The sequence below is a fragment of the Archocentrus centrarchus genome, chromosome 5, assembly GCF_007364275.1.
Source record: "Archocentrus centrarchus isolate MPI-CPG fArcCen1 chromosome 5, fArcCen1, whole genome shotgun sequence".
In the NCBI taxonomy this organism is placed as follows: Eukaryota; Metazoa; Chordata; class Actinopteri; order Cichliformes; family Cichlidae; genus Archocentrus; species Archocentrus centrarchus.
The window spans coordinates 9,009,457-9,034,723 of record NC_044350.1 but is presented as its reverse complement, the minus strand read 5'-3'; the positions used below and the strand labels follow the sequence as shown (position 1 = coordinate 9,034,723).

General features: G+C 41.4%; 4 protein-coding genes and 1 non-coding gene across 10 annotated transcripts; 4 read left to right on the top strand and 1 right to left on the bottom strand.

Annotated features, from left to right (window-relative positions):
- The first annotated feature begins 504 nt into the window (after positions 1 to 504).
- Positions 505 to 577, top strand: trnaf-gaa (transfer RNA phenylalanine (anticodon GAA)). Its single transcript has one exon. It is a non-coding gene; the product is annotated as a tRNA-Phe (tRNA).
- A 464-nt stretch (positions 578 to 1,041) lies between these two features.
- Positions 1,042 to 5,302, top strand: rab7a (RAB7a, member RAS oncogene family). Of its 2 annotated transcripts, none has more exons than XM_030728880.1 (6): positions 1,042 to 1,390; positions 2,958 to 3,020; positions 3,202 to 3,328; positions 3,909 to 4,127; positions 4,339 to 4,467; positions 4,585 to 5,302. In XM_030728880.1, the coding sequence occupies exons 2-6, from the start codon at positions 2,968 to 2,970 to the stop codon at positions 4,678 to 4,680; spliced, it is 624 nt and encodes a 207-aa protein (XP_030584740.1). In that variant the 5' UTR covers positions 1,042 to 1,390; positions 2,958 to 2,967; the 3' UTR covers positions 4,681 to 5,302. The 2 variants fall into 2 exon arrangements, with proteins under 2 accessions (XP_030584740.1, XP_030584741.1); XM_030728881.1 differs by lacking the exon at positions 1,042 to 1,390 and adding an exon at positions 1,988 to 2,136.
- Positions 5,303 to 6,125: 823 nt separating this feature from the next.
- hmces (5-hydroxymethylcytosine binding, ES cell specific) lies at positions 6,126 to 8,465 on the bottom strand. The gene is made up of 6 exons (XM_030728879.1): positions 8,049 to 8,465; positions 7,571 to 7,714; positions 7,237 to 7,461; positions 6,766 to 6,920; positions 6,489 to 6,681; positions 6,126 to 6,398 (listed from the first exon to the last, which is right to left on the bottom strand). The coding sequence occupies exons 1-6, from the start codon at positions 8,235 to 8,237 to the stop codon at positions 6,207 to 6,209; spliced, it is 1,098 nt and encodes a 365-aa protein (XP_030584739.1). The 5' UTR covers positions 8,238 to 8,465; the 3' UTR covers positions 6,126 to 6,206.
- Positions 8,466 to 8,985: 520 nt separating this feature from the next.
- Positions 8,986 to 15,769, top strand: LOC115780700 (tubulin monoglycylase TTLL3-like). 5 transcript variants are annotated; one of them, XM_030730052.1, is made up of 14 exons: positions 8,986 to 9,079; positions 10,459 to 10,545; positions 11,015 to 11,118; positions 11,218 to 11,377; positions 11,496 to 11,551; positions 11,634 to 11,762; positions 11,847 to 11,961; positions 12,062 to 12,166; positions 12,262 to 12,451; positions 12,557 to 12,705; positions 12,784 to 13,027; positions 14,591 to 14,850; positions 14,997 to 15,172; positions 15,268 to 15,769. In XM_030730052.1, exons 2-14 carry the CDS (start codon positions 10,479 to 10,481, stop codon positions 15,424 to 15,426), a joined length of 1,914 nt encoding a protein of 637 aa, XP_030585912.1. In that variant the 5' UTR covers positions 8,986 to 9,079; positions 10,459 to 10,478; the 3' UTR covers positions 15,427 to 15,769. The 5 variants fall into 5 exon arrangements, with proteins under 5 accessions (XP_030585912.1, XP_030585913.1, XP_030585908.1 ...); XM_030730053.1 differs by having other exon boundaries at positions 11,218 to 11,389; positions 12,262 to 12,412; XM_030730048.1 differs by having other exon boundaries at positions 11,218 to 11,389.
- A 690-nt stretch (positions 15,770 to 16,459) lies between these two features.
- On the top strand, positions 16,460 to 23,574 carry uqcrc1 (ubiquinol-cytochrome c reductase core protein 1). Its single transcript, XM_030728955.1, has 13 exons — positions 16,460 to 16,614; positions 17,669 to 17,809; positions 17,924 to 18,010; positions 18,834 to 18,963; positions 19,216 to 19,414; positions 20,504 to 20,583; positions 20,688 to 20,803; positions 20,994 to 21,137; positions 21,637 to 21,797; positions 21,923 to 22,008; positions 22,651 to 22,739; positions 22,884 to 22,959; positions 23,056 to 23,574. Exons 1-13 carry the CDS (start codon positions 16,552 to 16,554, stop codon positions 23,118 to 23,120), a joined length of 1,437 nt encoding a protein of 478 aa, XP_030584815.1. The 5' UTR covers positions 16,460 to 16,551; the 3' UTR covers positions 23,121 to 23,574.
- Positions 23,575 to 25,267: the final 1,693 nt, after the last annotated feature.

The window sequence follows — 25,267 nt, the reverse complement described above, 5'->3', positions numbered from 1 at the left end:
TACAAGCCTTATTCACCCAATCACACACACATGTATTCATTCAAACACATTTTGCTCTACCTAAGCTCATTGTCTAACATTCACACTCCAGTGGCTGTATCAGAGGCAATTCAGGGTTCAGTATCTTTCACCAGGGAGCAAGTCACCAACCTGTTCATTAGTAGATAATTTGCACTGCCCCCGAGCCACTGCTGCCCCCTAAATCAAGACTATAACTAAGAGCCTATGGCACTAATTTGCCTTCAAACTCCTCAGGCCTCAGTGTTTTTGAGAATTCTCCACATCAAGCACCGTTTTTTTTTTGGTTTTTCATTTGTTTGTCAACTAGACCTTTGACTGGTTGCAGTAGTGCATGATGTGTCTGAGCTAAGCTTTTAATACAGTGTGAAAAAGGTGGTGATATCACTGAGTGCATGTATAGTTATGACCCAGCTGTACACATCAACGTTCTCATTTTAAAAATTACAGTACTAAATGTTTTTGTATCCTTCCTCGATTTTTGAAGCCGAAATAGCTCAGTTGGGAGAGCGTTAGACTGAAGATCTAAAGGTCCCTGGTTCGATCCCGGGTTTCGGCAAAAGGGGTGTGATTTTAAACATCGTCTGTGTGAATGGAGGGCTCTTAGTAATTAAACCCATTACACTATAACGAGCAGCTTCCTGTTGGCAGCAGAAATGTTAGACGAACTGGCTGCATTCTGATCCGTGTTCTGCACAGTTATTTCTGTTTTTTAGCAGAAATTCTTAAAATAGATTTGAGAGAGTCATTATGGTAACTGGGTCAGGAACCACCCATAAGACATGGTTGGACGGAGCATTTTAGCTTTGTAACTATGAAAACTCCGTGATAAAATCATATCATCATCATCATGTATACTGCGAATAAGTGCCCTTATTTTCATCTTTGAGTGATAATCACGGTCATCTGTTTTGCACGTTATATGAAGCTCGAAGCCCTTCCGTGATGATGTTTTTATGTAGTGTGTAAACGTTAGCAATGTTAGCGGGGTCTATCACGGGAGCGCGTGACGTCAGCGCGCACGGACGGTTCTTGTTTTGGAGGAAGTGAACGTAGCTCGGCTAGAAGCTAGCACGTTAGCTCGACAGGAAAAGCGAGCGTCAACGGGAACTGGACGAAAACTGTTGTACCAGATCGTTAGACGAGGGGAGTTATAATTTGGCAGTGGCAGCATTGATTTTGATAAGAAGGGTTATTTCAGGGGCTCGCTGTCAGAAATAATTTAGTTGTCAGCGCGGTGTACGCGGTGTTTTCTTACGGCAGACATTTGGAGGAGCCGTTAGCCTGCTAGCTAGCCTGTGCGTTAGCCTTCCAGACGAAGCAAAGGAAAAGTCCACTTTTGATATCTGTTTGCTGAAGGACCATTGCCCAGGTTGGTTTATGGTGACTCCGATTATCGGTTTTACTGAGAGCATATGGTAGCAGAACAGCTGTCGGTATACAAGTTTCAAGTTGGTTAATCAAGCTTGCGCAGTGAATGAGACGTTAGCTAAAAAATCAGAAGTGACACAGATGTGGTAGCTAGTCGTTACTGTGCCCCCCCCTTCCAGAAAAAAAAGGAGAAAGAAACGCCCAGTCTCCATTGTTTTGGAATAATTTTGTATTTATTAATGACGCGGTTTTCAAGCTTCATCGTTTTGTTACATTTGCTCACCTAAGGATTTAGCATTTGGTGTGTTAAATGTGATGTTTATTCTGCCTCGCTAGCTCCTTGCAAATATGTTTGAAGCCTTTATGGCCGTTTGATTAAATGCAAGCACAAGACTCTCTCTCTTACAGTTTATAAAGTGGAAATAACTACAGTTAGCCGGGTCCACAGATGAATCCGTATCGATGGCTTCTGTCTCTCTGTGCACCGAATCCAACCAAAGTACTTATTCTGCTCATCATGCTTGCCAAGTCATGGTTCCGTTAGTCCTGTGTTTGAAACCATGTGATCAGTCCCTGACACAGTGTCATGGGGCACAGATTACGAGAGCCGCACCGACAGCGCTATGCTAGTTTTGCCTGAAGTCGTGGCTACTTGTCTTCATAATGGGTTGGTGTGTGAAACGCTGCGCGATTTGTGATTAGGATCTGTAACTTCATTCAGCAGTCCTGTCTCCGAGATAATAAAAAGTAAGACCTGATTGGAATGATAAAGCCTATCTGTAATTGAGTTTGGACTTTGGTCATTACAGCAGTGGAACGTGGCTATTATTATGTAGCACACTTGGTCAAAGTCGGAAATGCTCAGTGATGTCTTGAGCAGCTACAAACATGAGGATGTTTGGCGAATGGATTTTAGTAAAATAAACCCAAACTGGACATCGTGATCAGGAGGGTGTGGGGTGTTTATTGCGGCTCTTGGATTTGTGACACCCTGTAACACAGATTAAACAATGGGAGTGGGAGCTGACAACTATAATGTATTTTCCCATTTCCCCAAATTTAACAAACAGGAACTGTTTATTCAGACTTGTACATTAACTAAATTTTTTAGATAAATAGTGTGCATTTGGGCAAATGCAGGTCTCAGAGCATGCATCATAATTTATTAATATTCAGTAGGTTTTGGAGCAACTGTGCATGCTTTCCAGTTACCGTCTTTATAAATCTACAATAATGGTTGCTTTGGAATGGAACAATGTAGTTTATTCAGTTGAATGGTGTATATGCTTTATAAATAGAACAAAATGAGTGCCTTATAGCATAACAAAAAAAAACAAATGTCAGCTCAGATCAACAGCCTCAACACTGCATTGTTGTATTTTGAGCCTCGTGGTACAGTGCAGTGCAGCACATTGTTTTTACGGTATTTTTCTTTGTTTTCAAATCGAAGAAAAGACAAGTACAGAGGAGCACTTGGTGCATTCAGTCTCATTCCTATCCAGCTCATTTGAGCTTTTCTGGTGCTGACTTTTCTCCCCATCTAATAAAAATTTTGTTTGTCTTCGCAGCTGTGGCACAATGACGTCAAGGAAGAAAGTACTACTCAAAGTCATCATCCTCGGAGACTCGGGGTAAGTGATGCTGAGCAGCTGCCTCAGTACTAAAGAAATATGAATTATAGTTCACTTCAAATTAGACAGCAGCAGGCATAAGTAGGCTTTGTAAACTTTACTAATCAGTTCATTATGGTGACTTTGTTTCATGTGTTTCTCCCCATAATATGTGATAAATATTCTGTAATCTTTATTCTAGAGTTGGAAAGACCTCGTTGATGAATCAGTATGTGAATAAGAAGTTCAGCAACCAGTACAAAGCCACAATAGGTGCAGATTTCCTGACGAAAGAAGTAATGGTGGACGACAGACTTGTCACAATGCAGGTACTGCCAAAATATGCTCACAAGAATGCTGCATTCAGTGAAGACTGAATGAAATGTTTAGTCTTATATTTAAAAGACTGCTGATTTTACTGCATTTTTTATGGTACCACTGAGAAAATTATGTGAAACTCTGTGTATGCAAAAAATAAGATAATCAAGTCTATATGTACATTGATATTCACACCTTGAATATTTGGTTTGGTAAGTGAAGATCAAAATCAGAGTTAGGCATTCACTGATTAACAAAGCTGGATATGTTGACAGTCCTTGCAGTATTACTTAAGCTTACCTACAGCTTTTTGTTCCTGTTTTATTTCTTAGAAACTTCACAAAAGCAACAAAACTCAAATCAGGGGCAAAAGTAAAATGCCGTCCAATTTATATCACTTTTCTTGTAGCAGCGTATCCTGATGAATACCACTGATAGATCACTGAGTTCAAATCAAATAAAAATAATACTGTTAACACGGTGGCAACTAGAGATGTGGTTAATTTTAACCATTATAAATATTCACAGGTGTTTTTTTTTTTTATTTCAAATTATTTGGAGCATGTAAACATAAAAATTACTGTCTCTTAGATTTGGGACACAGCAGGTCAGGAGAGGTTCCAGTCCTTAGGCGTTGCGTTCTACCGTGGAGCAGACTGCTGCGTCCTGGTGTTTGATGTCACTGCACCCAACACCTTCAAGACCCTAGACAGCTGGAGGGACGAGTTCTTGATCCAGGCCAGCCCACGAGACCCTGAGAATTTCCCCTTTGTGGTGCTGGGCAACAAGATTGACTTGGAGAACAGACAGGTGAGTTGAGATTTAAATGTGCCATATCTGTCACATCATTTATCTGACGCTTTATCTTTTATTGCCCCTGAAAATGTCTGGAAAGTGGTTAGAAATTTTTGAGGGCACAACCATTGGTTTATCATAAAAATAGCTCAGATTAAACAAACCAAAAAAAAAAAAAAATCATTGTCTTTTGCTTTATAACATCATCATCTCCTTTGTGTTTCAGGTAACAACCAAGCGAGCACAGGCTTGGTGCCAGAGCAAGAACAACATCCCATATTTTGAAACCAGCGCCAAGGAAGCAATCAATGTGGAGCAGGCCTTCCAGACTATTGCACGCAATGCTCTTAAACAGGTAAGGTGATGCCAGCAGGACAATATAAGTGCAACATAAATTAGTTTTAAACATCAGCATCTGTGAAAGCTTTGAGCTGTAGAGCCACACAGACCCGGTTACCTTGTCTGATTTCAGGAAACCGAGGTGGAGTTGTACAACGAGTTCCCCGAGCCAATTAAACTGGACAGAAACGAGCGAGCCAAGGCGTCAGCAGAGCCCTGCAGCTGCTGAGGACTCTGAAGATCTTCAGGGGGTCATCATTGCCCTCACTACCCTGTCTTGCCTTGTCTATATATCCTTTTTCCCATGGCTCACTATGTTATTCCCTATTGCCCAACATACAAACAGCATCCCACTTATTGAGAATACTATACACAAACATACTGCACTCACCTCCTTATGTATACAAAATATACATTTTCTATTAAATAAAAGTCTCCTAGCCCAAAGAACACCTCGAGGAAACAATATGGCATTTACTTGTATTATGCTTATGACTTCCCAGTGTTTTCTCTACGTACTTTTTCATGGCAGTGGTGGTGTGGGCTGATCTTTGTTTATCATTGCTTTCACACCCAGTTTTGGTTGTAACAGTTTTTATTTGAATATGTCCAAGTGGGAAATCAAAGCATTACTTCTGTACTTATTTGTATTTCTAATTTAAGTTAAACTTTTTTTATTTTATTTTTTTGGTGGTTTTCTTACTTTCACAGCCCACTGCTGCTGCATGAATAGAAGAAACACTGCTCCCCCATTTGAGTCATTTGTGTTGTGGCTTATGTTAGTTTCACTCTCAAATACTTGTTAATGTGGTTTCACTTTACCTCGTAAAAACTTTAAAAAAAAAAAAAAAGAATTCTGACAACTTAAACAGGGGTACTGTGTAAAGGTCTTGATCACATCATTATGCTGCCTGCTGATTCTCAGTAATTGGCATAGAATTGAAAAGGCACATCATTAAAGAGTCCATTAGACAATTGTGTACAGATTTTTTTTTGTTTTGTTTTTTTGCACTTTGCTTTCATCCTCAGTAACTGAAAACTTGTTGAAACATCTCTTTTTGGAGCCACAATAAGTGTAATTGTAGCTCAGGTTGAGGACATTGTGTGAATACAGACTCAGCTCCTGGATCTAAGTGCTGTTCCTCTATTGGGGAAATGAAGGTTGTAATATTCTGAATATGACATTTGACACGAACCAAATCAAGACAGCATGTCAGTCTACCTGATAGTCCTAGAGAGGAGAGATTTTTCTTAAGTACAAATCATTATTCATAACTGAGTACTATTAGCTAGTACGTTTCTTTTTACTGTCAACTGTTGCAAGACTTTGTATATTTGCAAAAATCTCAATCATTGTGTGGGGAAGGCATAAAGTTGTGTTGTAAATCTCCATATCTGACTCTGCCAGATGCTTGTGTTGGCAAACAATTCAAGTGCTTGACATTTCTTTTAACTGATCAGATCTTTAACTGTCTGTTCGTATTATGTTAAAAACTCTGAAACAAGATGACTTACATACTGTAACTCTGAAGAATGAAAGAAATGCGGGGGGGGAAGTATTGGCATTCATCATTATTATATTATTAATATGATAAATGCATAGCATCTACATTGTTTCAAAATGTCTGCATTTCAAGTAATAAGGGTAATAAAAATCTTGAATAAAGCATTATTGTGTGACATTTATTGAGATCTTAAATTGAAGTACAACACTATCACATTTAAAAGTATACAAGCAGTTTTCAGTTCATGTATTTACTTTGTTCTTGGTTTCTTGTTGGCTCCCTGAAGCCACTGCTGAAGTCCTCCTGCAGACTTGCGCTGAATCTGTGGCTTGCTTTCTTGCTCTTCTTTACTCTCACTTGTGCAGGACTCCTTCCTCTTTGAAGGGGAACTGCTTGACAGCCAGTTCGCCATCATTTTACTGCTTGCAGTGGGCTTGGGCTCCTACAAGTTAAGGGTCAAATTTGTCAGCTGTAACCTCACTTCTTGGTACATTATGGTTAAATTTCCTAACCACCTGATTACATTTAATACCTTTTTGCTGTTGAGATCCACTGGCTGGAGGCATTCTGGAGAGTTGTTGCGCGTGTTGTTGACTAACGAAGAGACGGGGTGAAAAGTCAGAATATTTTTTGACTGGAGCAGTTTGAGAGCTTCTAGAGACTTCACCTCCCCAAAATCAAGCCATCGTCGCACCTCTTCCTCTCCATCCAGGATCGCAGGCATCCTAAAAAAACAAAACAAAAAACAGTGATTTATGATTTAATACAGACACAAATTAAGGGCATGTTTCTTCATCAGGGACTCTTACCTATCATGGATGCTTTGCAGATTTGGGGAAGCACTCACAGTTATTATACTGTACGAGTAAAGGGGTTCTCCACCATCTGGTGGTGTCCAGCAGTCAAATACTCCCGCCATAGTCAGCAGCCTCCATCCTGTCCACTCACTTGCTGCTTCACCTCCCTAGCACATACACAGCACAGAACAGAGGGGCATGTTCACATTTTTATTTAACAAAAAGGAAATGTGAAAAGTAAGAAACCTTCTTGGTATGGTTACTATTTTTCCAGCTCTTAGCCTAGTTTTAAATCATAGGTTTGTATGCAGCATTACATTTTGAATGCAAAAGAAACACCTGGTGGGCACATGCACATTTTTGCCCTGGCTCATCTCCCACACAGGAAGCTTAATTTCCGCCAAAGCTGCATTCTCTCTGCTCTTGAGTAGAAGAACAAAATGTTTGTGATACTTTTATTGCAGCAGAAAACCCAAAGCAAACCTTCTTCAACCCTGAGGAGGGTTTGCCTGGAGGGTGCACTGTCTCTGATTTCTCCTTATTGCGAGCTGAGGTTGCAGGGTCATCCTCAGTCTTTTTTGGCTTCTGGCTGGGTTCCCGAGTCTGAGGGAAATAGATGAAGAAAGGCTGTTTGCCTTTTTCAACCTTTTGCCACTCATAGAAACCATCAGCTAGGATGACGCAGCGCTGTCCTTTTAACATGGGATCCTTTGGGGAGATGACAAAATGGTAAGACATTCCTATGTACAAAAACCCAGAACTAGAGCCACACATGATGCACAGGACAGTCAACATTGGTTGTTCCAGATTAAAGCACCTTGTAGGACTTTTTCTGCAATATATTCTCACTGCGACAGTTGCTGGTACTGTATTGCATCTTGCTGGGGTCACTCTCCTTGAACCATGAAGGTACCAGACCCCACCGCATTGAGGCCAACACACGCTTATCCACAGGAGCCTCCTGAAAACACATACACACGATGGACACAGTATTCAACACAAAAACCCAGCAGGACACAACATGTTTTTGAAGCTTGTTATGCTTGTTACTGTTAGCAGACATTACTGTCACCGTTTTATTTCTGTAACTGTAATTAAAATATATATATTTCCATTACAGGTTAGAGACAGCATCCATGACTGGTTTCGCCTAGTCTTCTACCAAAACTTCTTCGTCCCCCTTTCACTTGAAAACGTTTAAATCTTCTTCGAGCACTTCCTCAATGTAGGTTAAGCAGCTAAATTAACCTATAGTGAACTGTTAGCGTGTTAGCTTCTGTGTAAATCTCAGTTACCTTGTCAAAGTGCCTCTGTGACAGCAGGACGGGACTCATGGACTGCGGGTTCTTATTGTAGGAGGGTCGGTACTTGTCCGCGTCTCCATCCCTCCAGCGGGGCTTTCTCCTCTGACCCGCTCGGTTTCTATAAGAGCAAGCTCGTCTCAGCTCGTCAGGAGCCAGAGTGCACGCTGTTCTTCCACACATTTTAAACGGGCCAAAACGCAACTTTTCCAACACCTGAGAAAGACGTTAAACATGTAGTATTAGCATGTTATGCCGACCAAAACATAGCTCTCGAGCTGTCGACACTGTTTAGGAACACTTCTTGCCTCACTGCTGTTCGAATGTGATATCTACTGAGCGAGTTAATGCGCGGGTAGGCGTATATTTGAATATTTGCCTGGGCGAGCGCCGTGAAGCGGCGGCGGATGTACACACCGTGACGTGCAGAGCCAAGATGGCGGCCGGGCGGAGACTATTTCATACAAATAAAAAAAAATGAAATAAAATCATTATTTAAATATTATACAAAGATGGCTACAATGTTGAATTATACATATGCATTTAGCTCCTCTATGTGCCACTAAAAAGTAGCAATACCACTGTGTGATTAAAGCCATAAAGGGATTTATCTCAGAACAGGCAAACCGATAACATTAAACACACACACACACACACACACACACACACACACACACACACACACACACACACACACACACACACACACACACACACACACACAGAGAGAGACAAGAAAGAATGAAAACGAAGAAAGAAAAAATATTGTATTTTCTAAAGTAATATTCGGCATTAACTTCAATAACACACTAACCAAGCGGAACAGTCTGTTAATGCCCGTTAAAGAAAAAAAAAAAAAAAAAAAAAAAAAAAGGATAAAGTAAATAAATTCCCCCCAGCGCAAACAGATAAAAACGGAAACATTAGCAGCTTTCCTTGGGTTACCAAGGAAACCGTAAACGGGTCAAGGCTCACCGTGCGCTCCTCTGGTGACAGTCAGCACCGACACCTGCGGATCTCAGCAGGTGAGAAGACGACACTCTGTACTACGATGCCGATATTCTGTGAATCGTTACCGTCACATAGATGCTTGTGGTGGTTGGTGCATTTTAATTTTTGCGAATGGAGTGCGATGAGGCAGTGGTTTGTTTTGGCATACAGTGATGCTAAAGTTCGCTGGATTTATTATTTTTATTAGAAAAAATATGTGTTAAAATATCTTGTGAGTTTTGAGTGACTGATGTGAGTGAAAGATACAGCAAAAATTATTTTTGCTGTTGGTTTTTGGGTCCACTTCTGGGCTTCCGCTCAAAAAAGTAAGTGAAGGAAAGTATCACACCACACATTTAATATTAATTATTAATATTGAGCAGAATTGAGTTACGCTTATTGGTGAACACCCCACCACCACACACACACACACACACACACACACACACACTAGTCCCAATTTCTCATGTTGCACAAAACTGTGTCCCCAGTTTGTGTGGTTCCCCTGAGGAATGACAGCTGATGTCAGTATGGTGTTCACCAGGTATGAGCGGTCTGTCCATGTGGACCAGGGTGGACACCAGCCTACAGCTGGCTGCTGTGCTCCATGCTCAGAGAGTGGAGAACACAAAACTACAAAAGACACACTGCCCTTTTTCCAGGGACCAGGCAAACAAAACAGAAAGTCATTAGGTTGTATTTTCTTTTTGGCTCCATCCACATTTCATTAAGGATTGGAACCATCTGCTGCTTCCCAGTTTTTGTGTCAGTAACCCTACATTTATTTACTTTTTATTACCCTATATTTACACAAATGTACAGATTATACCTTTAACAGAGGAAATTCTTGTTGTAACTTGCTGCTGAGGAAACCACCATTGAACACTTAAACTTGAACAGTATAATTTCACACCTAAGGACAACTTGGCCTTTTCCTTCACAGACATGGCTTATAGATCGCAAATCCTGAATTAATCATGAGGTCCCACTCAGGATGGGTGGCTAAGTGTTTGAACGCTGAAGCCATGTATTAAAGTTTCATAAGCTTGCTCCTTTGTGGGTCTTCAGATACCAAGCCTCTAGTCTCTAGTAATATTGTCCTTGTCTTTGTCATTAGCACGGTGTACCTCGCACGTATGGACACTTGTATTTAGTTTGTTTGATGTATTGCAGGGCATATCTTACTCACAAGTGATTTTATTAGATTGAAAGGAACTGTATCCACTCATTTTAAATACTCTCTGATGTGCCTCCTTCATGTCATGTCACTAATGAAGGCTCTGGCTTAAATATTACTGGTGTGCCAAGCTTGCACGATAGTCTTCTAGCTCAGCTGACAAACCTATTTACATGGGATATTGTATGAATTATTGTATGTATTAAAACATTCCTGATGTTTGTGTTAATACATGAGGAACCAGAGGCCCCATCAAGATGGAAAAAGTCACAGCTGAGATACAGCAACGTGACCAAGAGGAAGCCAAAGGCAACCGGCAAACAAGTAGGTGCACTCTGGGCTCTCATTGAATCATTATCCCAAAGTCGGGAAATTTCTTTGTTTGCAAACTGCGAATATCAGCGAAGAGATGATTCTCTGCTGCACAAATGTGCTGCATTATAAAGCTTATATTATAACATAAATATATAGTATAGTATTTATCATACAGTAGGAACACTGTAATCTCTGAGCTTTAGAAAGTACGTTAAACATTAGCAATACATGCTCAAACAATTTGTGCATGTATTGCTCATGTTATGTGGTTGTAAATCAGTTTTCACACCCACACTTTCACACTTTTTTGTGGGGGGAAAAAAAGCAAGTTTTCATCACAAAAGTTGCTACAGATTTTTATGGTGAAGGCTTAGTTTAACATTGGCTTTGGTTAGGCTAAGTCTCCAGCAAAGAAATGCAATTAACACGTCCTTTTCAATGATGGAAACGTGACTGTTTATGTGTTTGTGCATGCCAGCTACCCATCCTGGGGCCAGAGTTTGCCGTAATCTTGTCAGCCTACCTGTTCTAAACCTGGGTAGACTGAGAGAAGCCAAAGCCCTTGTAGACAAAGCTGTCAAGGTGAGCCAACTCTCTCGAATTTGTTCAAATCATTTATGTGTTCACGTGAATGCACGAATGCAAAGCCACTGGTTTTCCATCTGCTCTCTGTCCTCGCAGATGCATAAGGTGTTCTCTATCCAGGGCAGGTATCCTGTAATCAGGGAAGCCCTGAGGGCTAGAGGTTGGGTTGAGCAGCGTATGGTCTGCTCTAAGCGTCAAGTGCACCACCATCGAAGCGGTGAGAGGAGAGCCAGCTCAAATGATGCTGGGGACAATGGTACTGATGATGGTGAGCTAGAAGCGTGACTCTTTCAGAGTCCATATTCCCTTTGTCACTGATCAGGGATATCTCTGTAAACCCCATCGTTTTATTAACCTTCACTCATTCTTCTCAGACAACTCAAATGATCCTGAAAAAGAACAAAACCCTGACAGACTACATAATCTCATGGTAAGACCAGCAAGGTGCTCAGCATGAAATTACAGCCAATCCCAGATTCAGATCCCATCTCTTTTCTCTGCTCATTTCAAAGTCTCGCCTGGTGCAGAATGAAATGGTTTATTTCTACTGGACAAACTGTAGAGACGCCATCAAAACTAACAGCTTGCATAAGGAACAGATGACTAATCATTTTGCAAAGGCAGGCAGCTTCACCACCAAGGTACATTTACTTGCAGGTATTGTTTCATACAGCTGTAGGATCCTCCTCCATGATCCCCATGATTGTTTGTCTTTTCTCTGACAGACAGGTTTGTGTTTGAATCTGAGGAACCTGAAGTGGTTTGATTCAGCTGACCCAGACACCTTCTTCCCCCGCTGTTACAGACTAGCAGCACTGGATGAGAGGCATGACTTCATTGGTTAGATCTGATTTTGTCTTTTCAAACTTGAACTCTTCTACTGTATCTCTTTCCACCCCCATGCGTAATTCTGCTTTGCTCATCTCCGATCTCTGTGCAGATGACTACAGGAGGACTGCATGCACCAGTCTTCTGAAGTACATTGTGGAGAGGGACCAAGATGTTCAGGGACAGAGAATAAGCCACAGCATACAAACTGTTAAGGGTATGACCCCTTATTTTTCTTGCATAAGTGTGTAGTTACTGTGTAAAAAAAAAAAAAAAAAAAGACCTATCAGTTTTTTTCCCTTCTGCGTTCAGATAAGAAACTACGCAAACAGTGGTCTAGGCCAGTGGATATTTCCCAAATGATCAACAGTGCACTCAGAGTTTGCCAGGAGTTCCTGGAAAGTCTGGACCACAGTGACTTAGACACAAGCTTGGACACACAGTGCACACCTACACAGGAAGAGTGGGCAAAGTTTTTAGACAGTTACTATCTTGTTGTTCAGTGAGTATGCATCAGCATGTGTGTGTTTGAGAGCGGCCCAGAAATTTTAGCCGACCAAGGCGCTCTTCTAACTTAAAGTACCACTCTCTGTGCGTCCTTGCTCAGTGGTGAAGCAGAGATTAAGAGCAGTGATTATTTAGTCCCCCGCTGCGAGGCCATGCTGCAGAGGATGAAGAGGGTCAATCCACAGCTGGATATGGAAGGCATACATAACATCTGGATCATCAAACCTGGAGCAAAGTCCAGAGGCAGGGGTGAGAGGTCACACACAATCAGACCATTCCCATAATATCTGACAAAGTCGTGGCTGACCCGCTTTACCTGCTTTCTAGGGATCAAATGTGCAAATCGTCTTGATCAGATCCTCAGCCTGGTGGACGGTGATCCAAAGCTTATTAGGGAAAGCAAATGGGTGGTGCAGAAGTACCTGGAGCGCCCCTTTCTGATCCATGGCACCAAGTTTGATGTGCGCCAGTGGTTCCTGGTCACTAACTGGAACCCTCTGACAGTGTGGTTCTACAAAAAGTGCTACTTGCGCTTTTCCACACAGCCTTACACACTAGATAAGATGGACAGGTGAGATTAGTAACTTTATTAAACATAAGAGCTCAAATTGAGACAAAGGAGAAGATATGAAACCAGATTAATATTAAAATAGAAAAACAGGAAGTGAAAGGCAGAAAAGGGGCAACGTTATTTTGCATGTCATTTTTGGAGGTGCATCATTTGAATAGCTGTTAGCTTTCTCCTCTGGGTATAGCCAAATTTTCACATCTGCCTCAGCAAACTTCAAATGAATAGAAACATACAGTACACAGACTGTAAGTGCTTCACTGAATTCAGAGATAAGAAATGTGTGAATCCTCAGTATTTATGTATTGGAAATATTTGAAAAGTGTGGGGAAAGGAAGAATTATTAGTTTTGTCAGGACAGATTAGGTTATTTTAGTTTGTTTTAACCCCATGAGTTGCAACTTGGTTGCAAGTCACGGGTTTGGTTAACTACAGTCACCGACCAATTTGTTAGGTCCACCTGATCTACTTCTCATTAGTGCAAATGTCTAATTAATCATATGGCAGCAACTCAGTGCATTTAGGCATGTAGACATGAGCAAGGTGACCTGCTGAAGTTTAAACTGAACATGGGGAATGGGGAAGAATGGTGATTTAATTAATTTCCCAGCAGATTTTGAAATACTCAAAATCTGCTGGGATTTTCACACACAACCATCTCTAGGGTTTACAGAATATGGTCCAAAAAAGAAAAAAATATCCAGTTAGCAGCAGTTCTCTGGGCAAAAATGCCTTGTTAATACCAGAAATCAGAGGAGCATGGTTGAACTGCTTTGATGGGGAGGCAACAGCTACTCAAATAACCACTTGTTACAACCAAGTCATGCAGAAGAGTATCTTTCGACGCACAACACATTGAGCCTTGAAGCAGATGGGCCGCATTAGCAGAAGAACACCAGGTGCCACTGCTGTCAGCTGAAACTGAGGCTACAGTTTGAACGGGCTCATCAAAATTGGAGGATTGCTCACCAAATTGGACAATAGAAGACTGGAAAAATGCTGATCTGACGATTTCTGCTATAATACTCAGATGGCAGGGTCAGAATTTGGCGTAAACAACACGAAAGCATGGAGCTGTTATGTATCAACGTTCAGGCTGCTGCTGGTGGCGTAATGATGTGGGGGGATATTTTCTTGGTACACTTTGGGCCAACTGAGCATCATTAAACACCACAGTCTACCTGAGTATTGCTGCTCGCCATGTCCATCCCTTTGTGACCACAGTGTACACTTCTGATGGCTTCTGATGGCTGCTTCCAGCAGGATAATGCACCATGTCACAAAGCTCAAATCATCTCAAACTGGGTTCTTGAACATGACATTGAGTTCACTGAACTCAAATGGCCCCTGACCCCAACCTTACTGCCTACGCACAAGAATTAAATTTAATGTTCATCATCATTGGCAGAGGCCATAAAAAAAAATCGATAAGTGGCTCTGAAGCATGTCCTGAGTTTGTGTGTGGCCTGTAATTTTTTGATGCATCTGTCGTCTATATCCTGCATAACAAACTATCTCTGTCCATTAACTGTTTTGTTTGTTTAATTTTGTCTTTTATTCTTTAAGCTCTGTGCACTTGTGTAACAACTCCATCCAGAAGCACTTGAGGCCCTCCCTACAGCGGCACAGAAGCATTCCAGCAGACAATATGTGGTCAGTTGACCAGTTCAAGACATTTCTGTGTACCCAGGACCAGGAAGCTCAGTGGGACACTGTAGTAGTGCCAGGAATGAAGAGCGCTCTGATCCACACATTACAGACAGCACAGGATCTGATAGAGTCACGCAAAAACACATTTGAGCTCTATGGTGCTGATTTCATGTTCGGTATGACAAGCCCACCATATATTTCAAATTACCTTCCCTGCATTCATTTCATTTAAATAGCATTTAAATTGAAATTTAATATTTTTCCATGAAAAATAAGAAAAGAACCATTAAAAGTAACATATTTTAATATGTTTATTTCTCAGATCGTGACCTGTGTCCATGGCTAATAGAAATCAATGCTAGTCCCACCATGGCTCCATCAACCCCAGTGACAGCCCGTCTCTGCGCTGCAGTGCAGGAGGACACTTTACGAGTCGTCCTGGATCGGAGAGTTGACTGTACTGCAAACACAGGAGACTTTCAGCTCATACACAGACAGGTAAGGAACAGCTTTCCCCTCATGTTTCATGCATACTTGAATGGCCCAAATGTAGACAATGATAGAGCACTTAAGATATCGTTTTTCATCTTTAGGCAGCTGTGGAAGTCCCTCGGTACGTAGGAATCAATCTGCTTGTTGAGGGCTTCACTCTTAAAGGCCCCTGCCCACCTCCTCCGTTGAAGTCCTGCAGTCGTTCAGTGCCAAGACATCGAGGCCGCATCAAAGCCAAGAATCCTTTGGCAGAAAAGTAAAGCCTCTTCTTAAAATGCCATTAAAGGATACAGCTCAAAAACACCAACAGAAGAGTTCTACTACCTCCTCCTCTCCCTTCTAAACTACTCACTCCCACAAAAACCTTCACAACTCACCTGCCAGCCACAAGTCCAGCCACAATCTGCACAATCTGTGCTTTTGTGGGTGAGGAGAGCACACTGTGCACGATAGGCAGTAATACACCTTTGCCTCCTTAACTGCCTAAAATTATTCAAAGGGAAGCTTGTTTTCCAAAGAACTGACGCACTCCTTTAGTCTGCACTTTCTTTTTGCAGGGATTTTTTTTTAGCCTTCTTCACATTAAAGCCCGAATTTAATGGATCTCACGTTCATCTCATGTTCTTTATTCACATTTTCAAATCCACAATACATTTTGTCAACATTTTGTAACAAACTCTAACAGAAAGTACTGAAAAAGCATGCTTTGTTGTAATTGGCTACCCAGATGATTGATCACAACAAACTGATCACAGCACCCGTGATGCTAAAGTAATATTGATATTATTTTAGATTAAAAAAAAAGAAGAAATTGGAAAATGATCGTTAAATGTAGATACGGCATGGTGTGCAATTTTACATTCAACACTCTGCCCCTATGATGGTGAGGTAACTCACGAATGTGTGACAGAGATATGTAACATGTTATAGATAACAGTGTAGATATTAGGATATTAGGATGGCTGTGTTCAGGTTGAAGAGCCCGTCACTGGTGCAAAAGCGGAATTCACTTCACACTCATAGGAAGTGTCATAAACGTAAAAGAAATGGAGGAAAATGGCAAACGAAAGCACCTTGATTAGGCTTTCTGTTACTATTGCACAGTGATCGGGTGGCGGCGATCACATACAGCTGAAGGATAATGTCGGGGAAGTCCCCGCGAAGAAGACACAGGAGCGGGCCTGGGCTGGTGCTAGATTGGATCAGCGGGAACTCTATTCTGTTATGATTGGCTGCTTTGCTTCGGCTAACAACGTATACACCAGTATTAGTAGAGCTGCCGTCGCCTCCGTCACAGCGTATAACCCAATCATAGCGTAGTTCCTTCGGTAGATCCAATCTAGAAGCTGAACAGCCAAGGCTACCTTCTGTAACCGTACGAAGAAATGGCTGCGTCCGTATGCCGAGTGGGGAGCACTGTGGGTCGAGCGCTTGCTAAAACCCACAGAGTAAGTCTATGTTTGAAGGTCGGACAGGAACACTTTGTTAAAAATGTGGAGTATATAGGCGGAACACCGGGTTTATTTTCCGCACCACTGAAAGTATTCTGTTACGTGTTAGCCATGCAGCTAGCTAGCTGTGCTGTCCGCTAAACAGCAAAGGAGAAGCTCTAACCAGTTAGCATTAGTTAGCTAGCAGTTAATGCAAGGTCAATTGGCCTATGAATTAACACATCTTATAACAAACTCTTAGAGTACTTTGTCCGCTTTACAAAAGCTCTTTCAGACAAACTGGCCGTCGTTTTAGTTACATTTGGTCATTCACAAGGTAACATTTGCAGTTTGTCCTCACTTGCCCTCAAAGAGTTCTGCTAGCAGCGGTAGGTTAGCTACTGTTACTGATGTGGCTGAAATGCTTTGATGTCACCTCGAAAGTAACATGAAAACGTCGTAATAGCACCTGGTTTAGGTTATATTTGTGGTATCAACTCCAGTCATGTTTCCAGTACAGTTCTGTTTACTGGTGACGGCCCCTGACACCCCATTAGACCTGTACTGTCAGAAAGCCACGGCTTCAGTGATTTTCTTCTCAGGCATTTACAATTTTGTAATTTTGACAGTGGTTGATAGCGATTATGCCAATTCATAGTTTTGTTTTGCTAGTTAATGTACCTAGAGCTTCCTGTTTAAGTAAGCCTCTCCTTAACCAATTACAGCGTGTCCTCTTTATTTCCTGTGACCCCTCATAGTGTGAAAACAGATCCCACATGCTTGTGGGTTAGGATGAACTGATATTTATTACTGATTACTAGGATACAAAGCAAAGCATGTGTTTTTGTACTATCAGGCAAAGTGAAAACTGCGCTCATTTGAAATGAGCCTACAACTAATAGGACAACACTTTTTAACATGCAGGCGATCTGTATGGTACAACTGCAAAAAGTTATTATAGCTTAAAGTTATGTAGTATAAGAAAATATAAAAGTAGTTCTCCAAAGAATTAAACAGGAAAGTCCTGTTTTTGTTGTTTATGCTTTTGTTTTTGCATCTGTACCTTCTCCAGCCCATCCTGCTATCTTTGAGGCGTGGGCAGGCCTCAGTAAGCTATGCCCAGAGTCTGTTAGGAGCCCCAGAAACCCGTCTTACTACGCTGGACAATGGTTTGAGGGTTGCGTCTGAGGAGACGGGACATGCTACGTGCACTGTAAGAACACATTATAAACCATGCTATAAGTTGAAGTGGTTTAAGCACATAAAAGACATGTTCATTTACACTTCAACATATTCATTCTGCACATACATCTCTTCTCTGTCACAGGTTGGACTGTGGATAAGTGCAGGCAGTCGATATGAGAGTGAGAAGAACAATGGAGCAGGCTTTTTCCTGGAGCACATGGCTTTCAAGGTAGACTTATGCCACTTTTCCATGAGTACCTACTCAGTTCGACTCGACTGTGCTCGTTTTTTTAGGGTTTTCCATTAAGAGGCATGGTACTGGGTCCTTTTTGTTTTTTGGGGGTTTTTTTGTACCTACTCAGACATTTTTGTGTTGGGTGGCTGAGTGTTTTTTGAAAGAAAAAATATTGCACATTAGATTATAGTTGTATAAAAATAGTAGCGTGGTGGATTTTTGGTCGTAAACAGTTCTTTACTTAGAGTTAAGGGATTCCATCAGTCTGTGGCAGGAATGAAGCTTTTAGGGAATCAAGTCCTGCAGTTCAACCCAGCCTTCCTGAGAAGTTTGATGAAGCTTCTGAGCCTTTTTTACAGTGGCTGCAGAGTTTGCCGACCAGCTCAGATCAGATGACACAAGAAGACCAAGGAACTCACGGCTGTTCTCTCTCACCACTTCACTCATGCTGATTGTGAGGGGGTGCAGTTGAGGGGCTTTTTTCCTCAAGTTAATGGTGATTTTGTTTGGTTTTTCTATCTAGAGGATGAAATCATTGTCCTCTCTGTAAGCAAGTGTGCTATCAACTACAGCCCTATATCTGGTCTCATGTCACATGCAAATGATGCCACTGGACTTTCAGGCCACCTTGGTGAGGCGACACTCAATTGTAATGGAAAAGAGTCGAGCCTAGTAGGTACTGGTGGAAAAGAGGCATTAAAGACCTTTGCTATCCAGCAGGGGTTTTTGTCAATTTTAAGCTGAATTTATTTCTTCAACATGACAAGTGTTGCCATTACACAGTCCCTTTCATACACATCTTTTGTCTTCTCTGCAGGGAACCAAGAAGCACCCTCAAACAGCCCTGGAGCAGCAGGTGGAATCTATGGGTGCTCACCTGAACGCCTACACTTCCCGGGAGCACACTGCATACTATATGAAGACCCTGACCAAAGACCTGCCTAAAGGTGACAAGAAGCAAAATAAACAGATCATTCTATAGTTTTAATAATAATACACTGATTGCAAAGGCATCATTATAAGATAATTTAATGAATAATAAATCAGTCGTGCAGTTCTACACCACAGATTTACACTTTGTTAGAGAAACACAGATACTTGGTGCTTTACTGTAAAGAAAGAAATTCCAACTTTCACGGTTTCTTAGCACAAAGTGTGCGTTTCTCCTCTTAGTTATGAACAACCTCTGTGTTTTCCAGCTGTGGAGCTGCTGTCAGAAGTTGTGCAGAGCTGCTCTCTGAATGAAGCAGAAATTGAGCAGCAGAGGAGTGTGGTCCTGCGTGAGCTGGAGGAAGTTGAGAGCAACCTGCAGGAAGTTTGCCTGGACCTGCTGCATGCCACGGCCTTCCAGGGGACTCGTCTGGGACACACTGTGCTGGGCCCCTCCAGCAGTGCCAGGTGGGAGGAGCTGCATGCTCATGGATATCTTTAGATTAGTCTATGAGTTAGAACAGCTGTCAGTAAAAACAAAACAAAAACAGTGTTGTCATGATAGCATTTTGGGGGGGGGGGGGGGCATATATATTTCAAGAAAATGAACGATAGTGTTTCTGACTATATAGAAATAAAAATATTGAATGTTTATTGTAAGGAAATGAAGGGCATTTTCCATCCTTCTTTTCCAATGAATGTGTCAGCAACGGTTTCAATCACTGATACACACACTTCCTAATTTGATATGTGAATCTTTTGAAATAAGGTGCCAGCAGCATAGTTACAGTGTAATAGTAGTGAAACAGCATTATATCCAGCGACACAGCACAAGTCAAATGTAAGTACAAAAGTAGCCTAGGTAGTGATTTCCCTGGAAATTTTAAATAAAATTCTAAACTAACTGCTTAACACTTCAGTTTAACAATAACTAAAGTAACGTAACCCTGTAAGTGGTCAGGAGCCTGCACAGTACTGTCACATAATCAAACTGAGAAATATTTTCTACCTGGGATGTTGTATTTTGGGTCAAGCTTGTTAAGCCTGCTTTTCCACCGCGTAACCTCATCAATCATTTCCATCCACCTTTTGGTCTTTCTGTCATATGGAGTGCAGCTAGTGAGCGCTCCAGCGACACTCGGTGGAGTATTTGTTTACATTTGGGTTGTACTTCACCAGCTGAAAGTATCTCCTCCTCCATAGCCTGGTTGTACTCGATGGTGTGTTTTGCTTGAAGTGGTGAAACTCGCTTGTCGTTTCCTCCTTCAGCATGAACAGTTTTCTTGAATATTTTGTAAAGTACCATGCTTTGTTGGAGGTTGTTGAAGTAGCTCCCTTTACTAAGATGTTATCGGAGGCTCCCTGGGCTTGTCTTGTTATTGGTCACAGTAGGGAGCATATTGCGATATGACACTTTTATATCATGTAAAAATATATACCAGTACTACTGCATGATCAGTAGTACAACCCTAATGGCAGTTATACTTTCTGAACTAACACCACACCTTTTATACATTTATGTAAATTAATGACCAACCTTTTATTCAATGCTCCCAGGAATCTGACTCGCCAGGATTTGGTGGATTACATCAACCTCCACTATAAAGCTACTCGTATGGTGCTGGCTGCTGCTGGAGGTATGTCTTCTTCCTCTTGCACTATTAGGAGGCACTACGGTGGATTGTGGTGTTCTACTCTTCCTTGAAAAGCTTGATGATTATCTGATGTGTTTCCTTTGCAGGTGTGAGCCATGACGAGCTGGTTGGTTTGGCCAAGTCTCACTTCAGTGGAGTATCTTTTGAGTATGAAGGAGATGCCGTCCCTGTGTTGTCACCCTGCCGGTTTACTGGCAGTGAGGTGAGATGTGTGAATTTTATTTTTAAACACTTTTTGTAAGTTACATTTTTTTCAATACCTGTATTCTATTTTTTTTATATTTTATGAATGTTCATGTTTAAATGAACATTTCTCTTATTTAGAATGAGGGGTAGATGGGACACTTAATTTCATGGTTTTGTTGATCTATTCCCATTCTGCCTTTCCTCAGGTCCGTATGCGTGATGATGCTTTTCCCCTGGCACACATTGCCATCGCCGTGGAGGGTGCTAGTGCTGCTAGTCCCGACATCGTGCCCCTAATGGTGGCCAATGCCATCATTGGCAGCTATGACCTTACCTACGGAGGTGGAAAGGTTGGAAAAAATATATATATTTTTTTCTATTTACACAGCATAGAAAAGACTGCAATGATGAAAATTTAACCATAATATTGTAATAGCTCCAAAAATGATGTCATGTTGGTTTTGTCCCCTTTAAGCTTTACCTGTTCTAAGCTACAAAAAAACTTGTTTGTGTCACGGGTGGGTGGGTGGCTATTCTTACTGTCATTTGAGTATGGCAGCATGTATAAGTTATCAGATTTGAGAATTAATCCCAGAAAGGAGGCTGTGGCCAAGATGAAAGACTTAATCCCATGTTATGTCTGGCAATAAACTGATTAAAAGAAAAAAAAGTATATATATTACATTAGTAACACTGTCACTATACTCTAAGTGTCAACTATCAGATACACAAAGCAGATCAGCTAAAATTCAGAAATGTCTTCAACTTAAAACTGGGTTCTGGGCGTCTTCGTTAGTTATGAAGCAGAACTATAATAAAAATAACATTCCTCCCTCTTCTCTCATGCAGCACCTGAGCAGCCGCCTGGCTCGCCTGGCAGTGGAGGAAAACCTGTGTCACAGCTTCCAGGCCTTCCACTCCTCCTACAGCAACACCGGCCTGCTGGGCATTTACTTTGTGACCGACAAGAACAACATTGATGACATGATGCACTTGTCCCAGAATGCCTGGTCAGTAATGGTTCCAGGACAAAGCGACGCACAATGGACATCAAAGACAGTGATTTGTTGTACTTAGTTGTTAATTAAAGGTGTAATTTCACATTTATCTTCCCTTCATGTTTTGCTCCCTGCAGGATGAACCTGTGCACCACAGTGACAGAGAGTGATGTTGCCAGGGGCAGAAATGCTCTGAAGGCTACCCTGGTTGGACAGCTTAATGGTACGTAATGTCTGGCATGCATCACACACATGCATATTTTTCATACACCCTGGAAAACCTGGAATTTTTAGATCTGTTTTGCAGTCTCTTAAGCTCCTAAAAACTAAGGGGGGAAAGCCCTAAAATCCTTTTTGAGCTGTCCTGTAATGAGCTTCACCACTTACAGGTGTATTGTTTTCACAGCTAGTAATGATATTAAGTTGGGTTGCTAGCATTAACATTAGAATGATATACGGTTTGGACAATTTTGCAAAACGTTCATAATTGCGAATGATCCCTTAAAGTAAATGTTTTCAGTATAATGTCATGAATGGTGACATATCAAGGAACATGTAAGGTGCATTGAATCAAATTAGTATTTTGGATTCGTTGCACTTTCCACTTTAATTGTGAGCTTAATTCCAAAGAAGGGAATGTAAGTCATAAATGTAACTGGAGCTGAGAGTCCAAAACAGTAACTGCAATGAAGGGAAGTGATTTGTTGCTGTTTGTTGTGTCACCTCTGTGATGAATTTTATTAATGGTGTCTTTTGACAAAGCAGAATTATGCCGTTCTAAGTCTTAGCATCACAGAAAAAGTATGAAAATGTTATTTAAAAACTCTGACCCACCACGTTAATGAGTTATAAATTTACCTTCTAGGAACAACACCAATTTGCGATGACATTGGCAGACACATTTTGAACTATGGGCGACGTATTCCTCTAGCAGAGTGGGATGCTCGGATCGATGTAAGTTTACTCTCAATGTTCAGAAAGGACAAAAAAGATCATGATGCTCTGGATCGTCACAGCATCATGCAGGACCTTTTCAGATTGGCCAAGTCTTATAGGGTCTCCAGGTTAAGCATTTTAACTTGACATCTCTCCTTTCAGGCTGTGACCCCCACGATGGTGCGTGACGTCTGCTCCAAATATATCTACGATAAGTGTCCTGCTGTGGCTGCTGTTGGTGAGTGCTGCTGTATTTCTAGTCCCTTCGCAGTGAGGACAGGGCTCATGCTGCAGTGGCTTTCTCTAATCTCTGCCTCCTTCTTTTCTCCACCAGGCCCCATTGAGCAGTTACCTGACTACAACAGAATGCGCAGCGGCATGTACTGGCTCAGGTTCTAAGATGATTAGTTGCATCGTGTGTCCCATTTATGCTCCTGTTCTCCCTCAGCCTGACTGCACCTTCCTCTTCTTATCTCTGCAAGAGTGAACAATGGATTGTCCACATGTTGGTGTGACAGCAAAGGCAGCCATCCAACCTTTGCTTTCCTCCTTTGTCCCACCCACTCATTACCAGTAGCCATCAGGAGGCAGCCGATCTGCACACTTTGTTTTTAAATTACGCTCTGGTTACATATTGATTGTACTCCACAGGTACTTCCTCACCTTAAACTGATTTATAAAGGGAAGGGAGGGCTGACTTGAATATTGAATAATTGCCTGTGTGACAGTCAGTACTGAATATCACCAGATGGAGCAAGAGTATATTTATAATTTCTGTAACATTTGTTTCTGTCCACTATTGTACATAACAGAAGCTCTCATTCCAACAAAAATAAAAAAAAAAACTGTAAAATGTTTGTCTTGTTTCCCTTTATTATTCATACAAAAGCTTCTTATCAAAGTTACAGATTATTGAAACACAGGAATGACGAATGTAAACAAAACGTGAAAAAGCCACATGCATCTTCAAACAAACATGAGCCTGTTACTTTTTACTGTGACTCAGGGTGTATATTGTGACACTTACACATTCGCACTGTGCGGTGTTTCTAAAATATGAAATGTGAAACAGCTGTAAGGAAAATGTGCATCCCAGCTCTGTATGTCCAGAAGGCTCCTGGATGCTTAAAGCACTGATGATGTCGTCACTGCGCAACCTTCACTTTGATTTTTAGTTTTTGCTGGGACTTAAATCCACATGGTTTTTGAAGTGTAAACAAAAACAGGATACATTAATGAGCACAGTTATCAATTTATGTCATCTTTGGAAAGCAGACCTGATATTTGTGTTTTCTGTGCTCTGATATTTTGGGTTAATGTGTGATCTATGGCTTGATATATAAATTGTGGCTGTGGGCAAAGTACAGTTTACCTATTTCACTTTTGCCACAGTGAATAAGGATTTGTGATTATCTTCTAATTGTTGTCCTTACTGCTTGCGATTGCTGTGTTTCAACAAGAATGTCTTCAGAACTAAAACATTTTAGCAGGCAGAACAGTTGGGTAGATGTACTGATGGAATAAAGTCCTCTCTGATACACATCAGGCTCATTGTAAACAGCCTACGTCATTAGCCAGTTGAATGGGCAAGTAGGACCTGCTGTGACGTATATTGTGTCTTGAATCACACAGATGACATCGTCTTAGGTTCATGTTTTGCTCTGTGTCATGTTGTATAATGCTGCTGGTACATCTCAGTACATCTGTTGCTGCATGACATTAGTGTGACCTGTGGGTAACTGAAACAGCTCATAAGCCCCGAGGCCTCAAGAACCCAACAATTGTAATCAGGCTGTACTCGTAATATATCATTAGTCGGATCACGGTAAGTTCTTTGATGGCCCCGAATGGAGGTGACTCAGGAAATAAGATAGGCTTTGTCTTGTCGAGTCGCCCTCCTGGCCCTGTTAGACTTTTCCTTCTTGTTGTTCTCCACAGGGCTTTATCTGCAGTTGCTTCTCTTTGTAACCTCTTTATACTCACCTCCTCTCCTCTGTGCTCTATAAAAAGAAAGATGTGTTCTCACAGCATGTTCCTGTAAGTGTCAACATACCGCATTTAGATTTTTTTTTTTCTATGCCGTAGCATAAAGTGGCTGTCATCCACAGGATCAGATCTAAGAATCTGACATTGGTAAAAGAACCAGTTCTATTTTCAAAACTGGCATCCTTTGAAAATGCTGTTACTTTTATTCTACTTTGTTCATTTGTGTTAACACAAACAAATTGCATTTGGAAAAATTTACCTCCCTCCCCTCATGTGATGACACATTATCCAGTTGCTGTGACTCCAGCTAATGCATCCTGTAGATCAGAACTGCTCACACTGTCGTACTTTTTTAGTATCATCAATGAAAGATCTAAGATCTCAACCAAAACTACCTGAAACTCCCCGAATACATTTGGTTAGATTAGACAGAGAACAAAATGCTATAACTGCACAAAAATGTTCATGTCTCCCACAGTGTTGTTACCACTGCCATGTTTGTATGGTCACTCAGTCTGCATAGAAAATAACCCAAAAACACAAACTCACGATAAATGATG